Source organism: Trachymyrmex septentrionalis, unplaced genomic scaffold (assembly GCF_001594115.1).
Source record: "Trachymyrmex septentrionalis isolate Tsep2-gDNA-1 unplaced genomic scaffold, Tsep1.0 scaffold305, whole genome shotgun sequence".
Lineage (NCBI taxonomy): Eukaryota > Metazoa > Arthropoda > Insecta > Hymenoptera > Formicidae > Trachymyrmex > Trachymyrmex septentrionalis.
In genome coordinates, this window is record NW_017305469.1 from 76,608 (window position 1) to 91,937 (window position 15,330).

The 15,330-nt window shown below is 38.7% G+C and overlaps 1 protein-coding gene across 1 annotated transcript in view; it reads left to right on the forward strand.

Annotated features, from left to right (window-relative positions):
- The window catches only part of LOC108749609, a 56,932-nt gene that overhangs the window by 23,576 nt on the left and 18,026 nt on the right, over positions 1-15,330 (forward strand). Inside the window, exons 9-10 of the mRNA XM_018488408.1 lie at positions 5,872-6,341; positions 8,437-13,984. Of these exons, the coding sequence (XP_018343910.1) occupies positions 5,872-6,341; positions 8,437-13,984 (6,018 nt within the window). The remainder of the gene's footprint in view (positions 1-5,871; positions 6,342-8,436; positions 13,985-15,330) is intronic.

Genomic DNA, 15,330 nt, shown 5'->3' on the forward strand with positions numbered 1-15,330 from the left:
TTTCAATGAATTACTCTAGATGGAATCGCAACACTCCAAAAGTCCCGATATTAATACGATTCTTATATTTAAAACTGTCTTAAGGATATGTATAGTCTCTGTCAAAAGTAAAAATTGGAAATTTTCGTATAAAAATAAATGTTATATACATATGAAACAGAGCTCGATAATGTCATTATTTATATTTAAACAATATAGTTTTATAAATTTTTTTTTTCATTTTATCTTATTTTTTAAAAACACGCACACTTCTTATATGAAATAATTTTTTACCTAGATTCTAAATCGCTGCTAAATGTTTTGTATTACTTTCAAATACAGTATAGATAAATTTGTAACTTTTTCGATATTTTTTGTTAAAAAGTACGTGTGATATATTCCTAAATATAGTCTTAAGATATCATACGTCAATCACACAGTCGTATTAGAATATTATAAAAGGTTACTTAAGATTTAAGATGGTTTTAAAATAAAAACCGACTATAATTACCGATCTAAGATCTCTAAGTTTTTGTTCACGGAGAAGATATCTTCACCGTTTTTCGTCATTGAAATACGTTTCTTTTTTTGTTTGTAGTTAGGGTTGCAAGCAGGAAAAAGGACACGGAAGATAGCGACTTGCTTTATTGAATTAGTCACCCGATATAGCACGACGCAATGCACTATAGCGTCGGGATACTACGTGTTGTAGTAAGGTAGTGACCGACGCTGCGCGGGATTCAGGTGTGCCCCTTGGCGTAGACGCTCTCAGTTTAGCGGCGGTAGCCCACGCGAATCGCTCGCCTCACCTTCTTCGAGTTGGCGTGGTGACCAAAGCCGCCTTTATTTCGCGACAAGAAAAGAAAATCGAAGAATTCAATCCTCCGCGTTGCCGGTCTCTCCGGTTTCTCGATACTTGAAAGTGGTAGCCGAACGTTTTGAGCTTTCCCAAGTCAATTTTCATATATTCTCGGATGACCAATGAAAGAAATATAATTCGATAAAATAGTTGAGAAGATATCTTCGTGTTGACATGTGAAAATAAGTTTTTTTTTTTTTTTAATATCAAAGAAAGTATTTATTAAAAAGAAATGTGTGGTTTTATATTTTATTCCAAAATAATGATATCGACAAAAAAGTTTCTGCATATAAGTATTCATGCATTTCGGAATTATATCTTTGACTATTAATTTTAAATTACATATACAGTCTCACTAGTTTCTTCTCGTGCTGTGAAAAACATCTCAGTGATAACAAATTATAAATTCTTTGAAAATCTCTTGGAGATTTTTTTTAGATCTTATTTGAAAAATTTTTTCGAAGTTTTACAAAGTGTGTAATTTTGTATATCTCCAAATGTATGTGTCTTTACGTACATGCGATGACAGTCAAACCATTCGAGGACAACGAAAAGACGAGAAAAATTTGAGGTAGAACTCTAAGTTGTTTGGTAAGGCTTCACTGCGATCATATTTCGGTGCATTGACAGACAACGAGTCTTCAACGTTTGCATTGACAGACAGCCAGTCAGAATGTTTAGCAAAGTTGGGGAACATTTTATTTGATGATTTTGGTGCCATTTTTTCACGAATAATCACTGCACGATGACGATTCACTTTAAATGTAATAAGCAATGTCTTAAGATGCTAATATGGCTTTGTGATTGGTTTATGACATTTTAAAACTGTGCTGAAATAGTTTTAAATATGTATAAGAACTAATTATGAATACCGGCTATAAACTTTTAATCATAATATTTAATTTTGCAAAAAAATTAGATAAGATTAGATAAGATTAAATTGAAATTGAAATAATCATTTTAGATTCATGAAAATCAATTTCAATATATATTTCAATTATGAAGAAATAATTCTAAATTAATATATTTTATGCAAAGCAATTAATTATATACATAATTATGTTAAGAAGTCTATTGTACTAAAACAATTTCGTGGTTTCTTTTTATCGCATGCTATTCTCATAGAATTACAATTAATAAAATATATACTATAAATATGAATATACAATTGCAAACAGTGAAAACTCCAAAAATTTATCGATTTTATATCGGTGCTTCTTAATAATAAAAAAAATAAAATATAGTTCTCTGCGAAATTAGAAAAAGATTTTATCGAAGTTATTTCAGCCATTGATAATATTTTAATTTCATAAAAAAGAAATTTAATATCTCTTTCAAATAGAAAATTTTAATTTCTCAAAATTAGCCTATCATTATATTCTACTGCTTGGTATTTCAATAGCCCCATTTTATATCTTTAACGATAAGCTAAATATAATTTCATATCATATTTAAAGTGGATCACATGACATAATCTTTAGACTTACCTCAGGTTAGCACTAACAATTGCAGACTTTAACACAAGTATGATGTAAGCCCGTGATTTGCAAGATTTATATAGATGCATCAAAGTAGATTTCACGAATTACGGATTTATCTATTGTAACTCTAGAGTTGACAATTGCAGATTATTTAGCATAAAAATGAGGTTCTTTCCAATCATATACAGAGTGTTTGATAAATAATAATCAAACTCTCACATAGGAATAGAGCGGACTAAACTGAGTCGAAAAGTCCTCTTACAATTTTCGCAATAGTTAACAAAATATTAATTATTATAAATCGCCGAATATTGGTTTTCAATAATTTCTTACTCAAGTACTATTAACTTTAAAGAAAAACAGCAAGTGACAAAAATTGTTTATTTTCTTCTCATAGAGCTCTGAGAATTTTTTCAGAATTTTTTAGTACCGCATATTCTCATGTTAAAAGTTACCAATATAAGAAAATGCAGTACTAAAAAGTTGATAAAAAATTTTGAAAAAATTCTTAGAGCTCTATGAGAAAGAAATTAACAATTTTTGTCTTTTGTAGTTTTTTTGTAAAATTGATAGTACTTGAGTACAAAATTATTGAAAACTAATATTCGCTGATTTTTAATAATTAATATCTTGTTAACTATTGCGAAAATTGTAAAATGGTAGAAGACTTTTCGATTCAGTTCAGTCCGTTCTACCTCTATGGAAGATTATCGTTACTTATCAAACATCCTGTACACACACAGACACACACACAGAGGGGGGAGGGGGGGGGGGCAGAGGGAGAGAAAGAGTCAATTTTGAATTTTATTTTTGATATGTATATATACTTCATAAAATTATAGATCTATTTTAATTTTTTTTTGTCTATTCAATTTTTATCCTCGAGAGTTAAATTCGCATTTTCAATCATTCTTATTTCATATAAATTGGAATTCGGCAATCTCTCTTTCATTGGATCTACACTTCTTCCATCTTTGTTTCCGTTTTCTTTTCTCTCTTTCTCTCTCTCTCTCTCTCTCTCTCTCTCTCTCTCTTTCTCTCTCGCCATTCACGAGAAGTCAGGAAGGTACGGTTGATGGTAATAGCGCGAGGGGCCGCCGCGAAAAAATCATACACACAGTCAGAAACGACGGGCCTCCCTCGTGCCATTGACCAGGTAATTCAGCGACGCGTAAAAAACTGGCATATAAACGCGCCAACAGAGCAGGCCCCGTATTCTTCTCTTTCGTGCCCCATTCACGTTAAACCACCAGACACTTGATCGTGCCTCATTTTTTTCTTATCGTGCATAGACATGAGAAGTACATAATTTCAAACAAACGAGTAATAAAATTGAAAATTTTAATTAAAACAAAGAAAGAAACAAAAAGATCTCGAAAAGATATAATTTAAGAAACAGATAATAAAGGAACTGAGAAACTAAGAAACTAGTAAAATAGTTTTATCTCATTGCGTAAAATCTGTACTACATTACATTGTGAATAAAAACGACGTTATTCTCTTTCTTCGAGAGAGGAAAAATCTGGAATCGAGGAAAGGGATTTTAAAAACATTTTTGCGAGGATCATCCAAGTTTTTCGCAAAGAAGCGCCGTCGGGATTCCGCAATCGTTTACGGAGGCAGTTGTGAAGCGGATTTGCGCGCTCGCGAAGGATGTAATTTATATCGAGTAGTACAGTAAAGAGGTACTGAGGGGAACACATAGAACTAAGGCGGTGTAACGTAACCAAGGAGAGATTTAGACGCCGCCGCGCGCCGTTCCGCTGGCGGATCACGAGCTAAAAGCGCATTGTGTTTCGAACTGTACAATAGATATAAATCCAATCTTCCTACGTATGTCGCTGACGCGCGCGTGAGCAAAGTCACAAAGTACAAAGACGTTTTTCGCGCACGCGATGTATTACGTTGCTTATTATCATACCACTTTCCTATCGTGTCACTATTATTAGTACTTCGCGAATGGTTGAGTGTATGTTTTCTTCTTTTATGCAGCGACATATTGTGTCATCTTCAATTTAAAAAAGATGAAAAATGATTGATTTAACAGATAATCCTGAAAAGGAGATATGTCCGATTTTCGATTTTAGCAAATTATATTGTTAGTATTTTGTGCGTTTGGTGATTATAATATTATATGTTCATTATATTAAATGTTGTTTCGAAATAAAAATTAAATTTTAATGAGTGTATATATAGTAAAACAAAATATATAAAATATTAAAATGAGAGAGAAATTATGTGCATTATTTATATATACAGGGTGCTTCTGAGATAACGCCCACTAATCATACAGTGTTGTTCTTAATAAAAAATTGAGTCGAAAAGTTTTCTACTATTTTGCAATTTTCGCAATATTTTTTTAGTTATCCAATGAGCAAAATGTCTAAAATCGACGTGTAAGGTGTCTTAAGAGTTTTTTAAGAAACATCTTCAAAATATTTTACAAAGAACATTGAAAGATATCTTAAAATTGTCTTATACGTCGATTTTATCTGTTTATTCGGCAATGTTTAGAAATTAATATCTCGTTAACTATAGCGAAAATTGCGAAGTGGTAGAGGACTTTTCGACTTTATTAGGAATAGCACTGTATGATTGGTGGGAGTTATTTAAGAAACACCCTGTATACACTTACGCTGAGAATTCTCGAGCATACATTTCTCCGCGATTGATTAATTAATCGAGCGAGCCTGTGAACGAACGCGCTGTCGCATTTCAGGATTGTAATCATTAAAAGTCAGAATTTACCAACGGTTCGTTAGCGCCATGTGCGAGCAAACACGCTCATAACATTCAGAAGTTACTTCCAAGCTGGAAGAACATTAGCGCAAATTTTTGCACATCTTCGCTTCTAACAGCGTTGTAATTTGTCTATCGTCTGTAGCGTAAGTGAGACTCCATAAGAGATATACCTACTCCGTTATGCAGCTGTCTTCCTCGGACTGTCAACTCTTTAGTGGATCATTATAATTGCGACTTCGTATCGTGCTCTTCACTAGATCGCTGCACTGCTCTGCTGCTTTGGAATTACCTCACTTATATTTCTTCAATTCTTCGAACTTTTGAAAGATCATATTTTTTCGGAATTTTGAAATAATCTATTTTTTAATCGATAATTCATATTTCTTTGGTAATAACAATTTAATTGTTTATTATGTTATCTTCTCTAATCCGAATGCTACGTATTTAATAGACGTTTTTAATAGACCCAAGTAAATAATTTGTTCAATAAAGTTATTGCAAAAATGTTCATGCATTTATAGAATTAATAAACTTATACAGTCTTGAAAAATTAATGAACTATACTTTAGGAGAAATTAATATTATAAGATCAAACTTAATCATGATTTTACGAGATCGATTTATGCTATAAACTCTCGGAACACTAAGAGGTAAATTGATACGAATGATACGAATAATAACATTTCGACCGAGTCGATAAATTCCAATATATTGGAAAATTTTGCTTTTTATCTGTCTATCTCTATATTATCGCTCTCTTACACTAAATCAACCGGCATCAACGAGTGACGAACGAAATTGTTGAAAAAGGTTCGCGGCGACGTGGGAGGTCGCACGCAAGATCTTGCTGCGGCGGTGAGGATCTACAGAGCCTGCAGACCTTGAACCTGATCGGACGCGGGGGTGGAAGCAGTCGGCAGCGCAGTCCTAATCCTGCGACAGGTGGTCCAGGTCAGGATCAGCCAGCATCCGTGGTGGACTACAGACGGCTGGTGTTCATCAGCTCGGACTCGTCGTCAGGCCGCGAGGAGGACGACGCCGACAGTAGTTGCTCGAGCTCGTCCTACCTGAACGGACTGCCGCGCAACGGCAATCACCACCATCATCACGCGCAGTCGCTCGAGGACTGCGACTGGGACTACTTCGAAAGCGGCTCTCTGCCGTTGCCAACAACACCAATTGTCACCGTCGGCGCTGGTGTTAACATCGCCGGTACAGCGGATATCATCGGTCAGGACGTTTGGAGTTGCTGCCCAGGACGCGGTTCCGCTGCTTGTCAGGTACTTCTATATAATGTTATAATATTATATCATATATTTTCATCTCACATCACGTTACGTTTGAAAGAAATTAAATATTAGATTAGTGCAGAAGTTTGACGTACTTTTTTATAAATAAATCTGTAAGAAGGATTATAATTTTCGTCTGAAAATTTACCAAAGGTAAAATGTTCGAATATTCAATATATTAAGGATTTTCAAGAATAAGTCTAATAATATAGTTCTATTAATATAATTCTCTTAAGCATATGATTTGTAGTCATTGCTTTATAGCAGCTTTTTGAATCTTTCAATTATTTTTTAGTTTAATAAATTTATTTATTCGACTTGATATAAACCGTACATTAAAACATAAATTTTTGTTCACGAAACAATTTCATATAAATAAATTGAATAAAAAAACGATGTTACGCGCGATGAGAACAGTTTTCCATGGACATGAACACAAGTCATGTGACCGCGACTGGGTGCCGCTGGTTGTGCATCCGTTTGACAAACACATTGCTGCAGCTAAATTAATCATTCACGTTCTACTAGCGAAGAGAGTCACACGGCAACTATGCGGAATTCACGGTCACACTTTGTCAATAAACTCGAGAACTCGTATATTGAGCGACGCCTCACGTTGATTACAACGATCGATAAGCGCTTCGTACTGAATTGTCACTGCTACAGCTTTTGAGTTGTTAATCCACATTTCTCTATTTATATTTCTTATAAGTATTTATAGAAAACAATGTATTTATAGAAAACAAATGGTTTAACATATTTTTTTGTGCGCATTAATTAAAATTTAATAATATCAGAAGTCAATTTATATCTATTTTCTTAGCGCAAAATTTGAAATTGATATATATTTTGATCGATATAGGTACATCACATTTTTTTTTGTTTACTTATAATTTTTGTTTATAATTGTTTTTTGACATTTATATTTCGTGACTTTTATAAATAGAGGAGATAGTAGTATTACGGCCCTCATTTACATTTTATACGTAACTTGATTGTAAAATCACAATGTAAACTTAAAACTTAATGATTATTTCGTGAAAGTATCGTTCAATCGATTATAAACCCAAAGTTACGAAACATTTATTACATAGGACATTATTTATAAAAATGTGGCGACATTGCATTAATGACTCGAAATGAAACAGAAATGATAATTTGGCTTCCTACAAAAATAGATTAAAAAATTGATTTCGTTTTAAAAAAAATAGTGTTTGGTTACAAAATTAACAAAAAAGTAAGACATTTTAGAATGTACGCAAATAAATGTATAACTTCTGTATATAAATTGCTCAGTACTAAAAATCTCAGTACTAAAAATAGTACACGTAACATAAACTATATTAGCAGTAGAGCTACAATCGATTATCAAATAATTATTTTGATATGAAAAAAGAGGCCGCGAGTAATCAATACGCATAGAGGGCCACATTTTTAACAAAATGCTATGCTATTGTTTATTATTTCAAATTTGCATAATTCAAAATATATCCAGTAATAAAATAAAATGTTAAATAGCAAACAACACACTCAAATATACATATATTCATGGGATAATACGCTCAAGTTTAAGGAAAATGAGGAAGGAAGTGTAATTAAATGCTAAAATATACTTTAGAAACATTTCGAAATACTTGAAAGTGCGTTGTAAGTGCTGGCTATTGAGTGTTGGCATATTAGCGTCATGGTATAACGGCGAGCTACTGAACAAATAATTTCCTAAGTAATCATTAAGATTTCCTATATAATAGTGGAGATATTAAGGGAGGCCACAATATCTACACTGGCCATAATACCTTCTCCTCAACTTTCGTGATTGGAAAAAGTATATATCGTATTGTAATTTCATATCTTATATTTTAAAAATAGAATCGCTAGCAAAAATATAGGACGTGTAAAAATGTTGAATAGTAGTGTGGATGTAATTAGTCAATTTCAAATTAAATTGAATGTAGAGCCAAAATTTATTTATCCAATGGGAAACAAAAATAAATTTAAAAACAATATTTTAAGTAAAATAGGAAGAAAGATAATACTTTTCAAGATAAAATTTCGCGAGCAATCATCATCCTGTCGTTCTATTCAGGCCTGCGGTGGTTCCCGAAGTGCGAACGTGCTTCCGGTACCGGTACCTATACCGGTCCCTGTTCCGTATCCAGTGCCGGTACCGGCTGCTCTGTGGACCGGTGATTTTGCGGCGGCTGCATCATCCATGATAAGTCGCAGCGACAGTCACTCCGAGCCAGGAACTCTGAGGTTACGAGGTGACCCAGCGGCACCTTGGTTCGCCTGGCACCCTCGATTCAATCAGCCTCTTCATGGCGCACGTCTAGACCCCCGGCTCGCTGGCGCCTTCGATCCAACCACCTGCACCTTCCGCCCGCCTGATCAGGTGTCGACTCCGAGATTGTACGGTCCAATAACTGAGACAATAACGACCGCAACGAATGTCGAGTCTTCTCAAATAAGCCAAGATGTGAGAGATGAAGCAAACGTCATATTGAAAACTGAAAAACTTAGAAAGGAGGAAAAGTTGCTGGCGAAAGACATTAACGAATCTAGTTCCTCTACTGCAAAAAATAAAAAGAAATTAGAAGAAACGAAGAGCATCGAGGCAGAGGGCAAGGAAGGTGAAGAAGAAACGGAAATGAACGAAGAGGCCACTTGTGAAGATTCCTTATTGTTATCTTTCGAAAGGAATGCACAAGGCATGTATCAGCACTCGCGAGAGGATTCGGGCAGCTCGTCCGGAAGATCGTCAGCAGATAGCAGCGATTTAGAAGACGATTCCGGCTCGCATAGATTCTCTAAAGTATTTGTGGTGAACGACGACTCGCTCACCAGCGACAACGATATCGAGGATAATGAAGAGAATGATTCCGATTCTGCTGCGGAAGGTGGTGTGACCTTGAAACGCGTCACTGCGATTCCTGAAGAAGAACCGGTAGTATTGCAACATGTAAGACTACTAAACGAAGATATACTCATGGAAAATGAACGAGAAGTAAACAAGAACGAATTAGAAGAATCTAAAAGGCATTCCAAGACTTATATCTTTGACAATGACCAGCTTAAAAGCGGCGATAAATCATTGGATAAACCTGCTGCTTATTTAATTGACAAACGAAAAAGTCGCAACAATAAGAAGATCGGAAGTGATAACGATGATAAACGACTTCCTATCTTACTACAACGTCGATCGATCCCAGAAGAATTATATCTCGCAGATAATAGTGATTGTTCTGATAACCGAATCGAATTGAAATCCATCAGGATGCTCGATCCCGATAGCATTGATCCACCTACAGTTGTCTCGAAAGACGAAAAACCTGTTTCGAAAATACAAATTTGCTCTGAAGCTGTTAATACATTGAAGGAGATTTTGCAAAATGGTCTGATCGAATGTCCAAAGTCGCCTTCGAGCGACACCTGGGATTCAACGATTGTGCCAGATTCTCTCGAAATTTCTGGAGTTTCTTCCGAAACTTCAATTCCTGGAGAGACTGACATCGATCATCGAGACAGACTTAGAGTCTTCGATAACGGACAGATTACGCGATCGATCATAACAACGAACGATTGCGAAAAGCAAGGAGATAAGCAGCGTTTATCGGAGGCAGATTGTTCGAATGTCGATATCATTACCGACGCGTTTACTGACAGTTGCACCAGCAACGAGAGCAACACTACAGGTAGTGAGGTGAGCAGCGACGAGCTTCACGAATACGAGGTGACTCCGATTGAGTCGTCCTTTGATTACAATAACGAGATCGCCGCAATCAACGACGAATTACTATATCAAATTGGCAAGAAGAAAACGGAAGATATTTCAAAAGGAATCAAGGAAAATGGTTATCATCTTGGCAATAATCATGATGACAAAACAAGTCCGACAGTGACGAAAAGCGGCGCCAAGCAGAGCGTACAGTCTGAAAGACCGATCAGCGGGCGGTCTTCGATAAAGTCGATGATCAGCGCGAAGGACGACGACAACAACGACGACAACGACGACGAAGACGACGATGAGGGCTATCGCTCCGTTACGTGTCGTCGCGGCGGTCAAGATGGCGGGCCAGGAGACAACGACCCGATGGCGGTAGCGGCGGGTGAGGAGCGGGTACAAGCAGACATAGGCAATGCGATATTAACCAGCAGGATCCAGGAGATGATGGGGAGCGCGGAGGAGCAAGACGGCAACGGCAGCAAGGTGGACATTGCGCATGACGGCCCGGTGAGAGGCGAGATTGCCGTTCAGGTGGGAGGAAATGGTGATGGTAACGGTGTTAGTGGTAGTGGTGAATGCTCCGAGGAGGGGGACGCGACACGGTTTCGCTCAGTCGAGCGACGCCCGTGCACTCGGCAGGAGAATGGATTCCCAGCTGACGGCCAAGCGTCGGCCAAGGACCTTGCCAGAGACTCAGCTCAGCACAACAGCAGTAACAATACTAGCGGTAACAATAAGTACAGAAGTCTCGTGATGATTACCCAAGAAGCGTCCTACCAGCCGGTAAGCGTCGTCACGTCGGACACCACGACATTGCTGCAACCGGATGAGATCCATTCGGCTGGAAGCCAGGGAGGCCTGGCCGGTTACTTCCAGCTGGCATTGGAGGCGGCGAGCGAACCGCAATTACATCGTAAAAACGCTCCGCGTAAGCCGCTGATGGTGAAAAGATTACCAGCCGCAGTCGCGGTCTCCGCCGTCACGACGAGTCATCAATCAGCCGAGCCTGAAGTGGATAGTGGATTGAGTGTCGGTAGCGCTAGTGAAAGCGACGACGTGTCCGTGAAGAACGTGCCGAAGCCGCTCAATTGTCGACAGGAGAATGCGGATGACGTATCGAAGGATCGTTCGGTGTCGGATTATCGTGAATTACGTGTTTCGTCACAGTCTAGTGATGATAATTCAGGTACTGGTGGCGTTATTATACTCGAAGAAGGTCTGGCTGATGATGATTCCTGGGTGGAAGAAGTATCTCACGATGAAGACGAGCCGGGCGCAACAACTGCCACGGAAGAAAGCTCTGAAGATGAAGCTAATAACTTTGGCGATCGTGAAGAAGAACTCAGAGGCTATCGTAGACAAGCGATTGATTTTACCTTGCACACGATCGTCGAAGAATCCTGTGAAGAGAGTGAAACGGAGCCCAGTCTAGCTACGGGAAGCCCTTCGAAAAAACCGCGACCACCTTCCGCTTCAGATTTGGAGAAATATTTCTTTTTTGGATTGGGAGGTGATGGAAATAGCTCCAGTATAGGTTCGCGCGAAGTCGACAGCTTGTCAGAAACCTCGTCGATTTATTCCGAGGGATTGGAGTCGCTCGGCCAAGACGAAACTAACGGCAGTGGTCAAAACCAGGACAGGTCGAATAACAGTGACGGTTTTCTAAATTCTTCCAGACTGGAAAAATATTATCTATCAGAATTCCTCGGCTTCGATCAGGATAGAAGAGATTCCGATGGTTCGGTAGGTAGTGATTCCGAAGGTAGGCCAAGTCCAGAAGCGCAAAGAAGAAAAAAACTAGTGCGTGCGAGAGGTACAGGCAGATCTCATAGTTCTTCTCTGGATAATTTGTTGGCTCTCACACAGAGCTCACAAAACCTGAGCTCGCAAAATTCTCTTCAAGATCTAAGCCTTAATCAAGACGTGCAGGAGACTCAATCTGAAGGTTCCTCGACAGAGACCGATGGTACTGAAGACGGGCAAACCGCTGTATTTGGCACCGACGGTCAATTCGATACAGTAAAACGCAAGAAGAAAAAACCGCGAAATCTGGGAACTCAAAGTCCACGCGTGTCAGATGATCGGAACAAGACGCCGGAACCTAGCAGAGAAATGACGCTGATGAACGAAATCGTAATGGAAAACGAAAACGAGGAGAATTCTGAGGACTCGGACAGAGCGAAGACTCCGCAACCAGAGTCCGTTCTGTCTTCGTCTTCCTCACCGTCCACTCTTACAAATAATAGCAATACATTGAACGCGGCCTCGTCCTCGCAAATGGATTCAAGAAATTCGGTTTCGGTGAATTCAATTGACGGTCAACGATCGAAGCAGCAATCGCGGGATTCAGGCTTTGTTGGTAGCTGCGACGATCTTCTTCAGCACCAGAAATTGCCAGATGAAAGCCAAACAGGTGGTATTGGAAGCGGTGGCACTGAGATCGATCGGCAAGAAGCCGACAAAGATCGCTCGCTCAGTAAGATTACGGAACATCCTCCTCGGAACGCGAATCAGAACGCTGTTAAAGAAGGAGCGACCGGCAAAAGCAATTTGAAGCATCCGGTGAATCATGCAAGTCTTCCGCACCTGGCGAATGCCTCACTTTCACGTAAAGATAGTTTCAATAACTGGTCCAGCGATGAGGAAACGAATCTCATGATGTCAAAGATGCGGCAGTTCTTCAAAACGATGGTGGCCAATACGAACGGTCAAGGACAGAATGCTACCAGTACAAATTCCGGCGGTGTTTCTCCAGCACCGAGTCCTCGACTGCCAGGTTACACGTGCTCGAAAGCAGCACGACTCTGCGTCCAGAATCGCACCAAACCGCCGCAATTGGTATATTTTGAGAATGAGCTGACACGATTGATGAAGACGGTGCCGGGAATACGTGATGAACAAGTGCGAGAGATCGTCGAGTATCTCAGCTCGGAAGATACGTGGTCGGATTCCTACGACAGTTCGGATTACACTAGCTCCGACCTCGAGGGCGCTGCCGGAGGTCGCAGATCAGCCTTGCAGGAACAGATCTCGCAAAGTTGTCAACAGATTATCAGTAAATTTGACACCACTTCCGCTGGCGGTGACGCAAATCTATCGGACAAAGAAAAGGAACAAATGAAAGGACCTGGGTCAGGTTCTGCGATGCAACCTGCGCCTTGTCTGGGTAGGGACACTGCTTTCGTCTATCAAAAATTGGTACAGAGTTTCACAAAAATGGCCGGTGACGGTGTGAGTTCGGACGCTAATTCTACGCCGCATAGTAGTCCGCCATTGATCGCCAAAGTAATGCACCACATCGGCAGCCGGCTAGTAGCGCTGATGCACGAAGTTTCGGAAGGCGGACCGACGCATCACCCTTCTACATGGCGACGATATTCTCAACATCATCGAACCCCATCTTCGGCGTCTACCACCGAAGACGATGACTCAACATCCGATTCCACTAACGCGCCTTCATCAGCGCATTTGCTACCAAGGTCAAAGTCTCATGACCCGTTGTTGTTGATCAACAGCCATCCAGCAGCCACCACCGGTCAAGAAGGGGAAGAACGAGAGGCCAGTGACTACGAAAGATTCTCTTGGCGTGGCAGCTTTGAGTCTACGCTTATGGCTGCCGACTCGAGGACGAAACTGAGCCTGTTAGCATGTTCTGGTGACGTCAGTAGTGGTGGTAGTGTCAGTGCAAGTGCAAGTGCCCTGGCCGCGAAGCGGCGTAGCGCCGGCGATTTGCTGTTCAATCCGAAGAGCTTTTCTAGAGAACAACTGGACAGAGTAAGGAGTTGCGGTTCGATCGGTGGCGGAAGCGGAGCCGGGACCGGCGGAGCTGGCAGCGGCTCTGTCGAGGAGAGGATATGGAGTAACAGGAGAAGATCTTCCGTTCCCGATGCTAATACCAGGGGAGAGTCAGGTGAGTCTGAGCGTGACTATCTTTACGTATATGTGAATGAATGGAAGTGGTGTGCACTTCTCCATGCGGAGTGAGTTCTCGTAGATCGTATTACATCGCGGAAACAGCGGTAATTGGCATTACAGCTTGATTTTGCCTCGCCAACTTAAAACAATCCTGCGGGTTGCTCGAGCGTTCCTTTTCCGTAATTACGTATGGTGTGGACTGAGCACGTTAGACGCTACAGTCAGATCGGTTCTGATAATAAGGTTGCATTTTATGTGGAATGAATAGAGTAAACGCGCACGCAGCGGCAAGTCTAATGTAATTGTACTTATATTGGTAAATTAAATCGGAATTAGGAAGCGTGCAAGCAACTGCACGCCTTATTTGTGTGTTTTACAGTGCACGCGATTCCGATTCTATTTCAGTTAGTTCCACACAAGCAAAAATAAGGTTTATTGATTATAAACGGGAAAATTACGTAACAAAAATTAAGAAAATAATGAAAGTACTAATTATGTCTTATAAATATTTCATGAATGATTTATTAAATTACTATTGCATGTATTAGAATCAAATAGTCCGAAACGAAAAGTTTCACCGTAATTATAAACGAATTTAATTGAATTATTGAAATCTGCGATAATTTTCAATATATAGAGGAGAAGATGATATTATGGTTAGAATAGATATTGTGGGGGAGGGGGGGTTGCCCTTAATATCTCCGCTATTATATAGCGAATCCTAATGATTACTTATGGAATTATTTGTTAAGTAGCTCGTCGTTATATCATGACGCTAATATGCCAATACTCAACATCCAGTACTTATTATAATGCACTTTTTACTTTCAAGCATTTCGAAACGTTTCTAAGGTATATTTTAGCATTTAATTACACCTCCCTCCTCATTTTTCTTAAACTTGAGCGTATTATTATACGAATATATGTATATTTTAGTGTATTGTTTGCTATTTAACATTTTATATACCTATATATTGTATAATATATTTTGAGTTATGCAAATTTAAACAATAGACATTTTGCTAATAGTTCTATTGTTAATCTATAATTTATATTACGTATACTATTTTTAGTACTGAGATTTTTAGTACTGCAACTTATGTGCAGAAGAAATTATATGTACGTATATACATTTATTTGCACACATTCTAAAATATTTTGGACAACACTTTGACGATTGTAATCGTTAAGTTTTAAATTTAAATTTTGATTATTAATCAAGTTATTGTATAAAATATAAATGGTGGGCCGTAATATCACCATCTCCTCTATATATATATATTTCATATATTCTGTATATATTTTATATAGATATGTATTATATATACATACATATATATA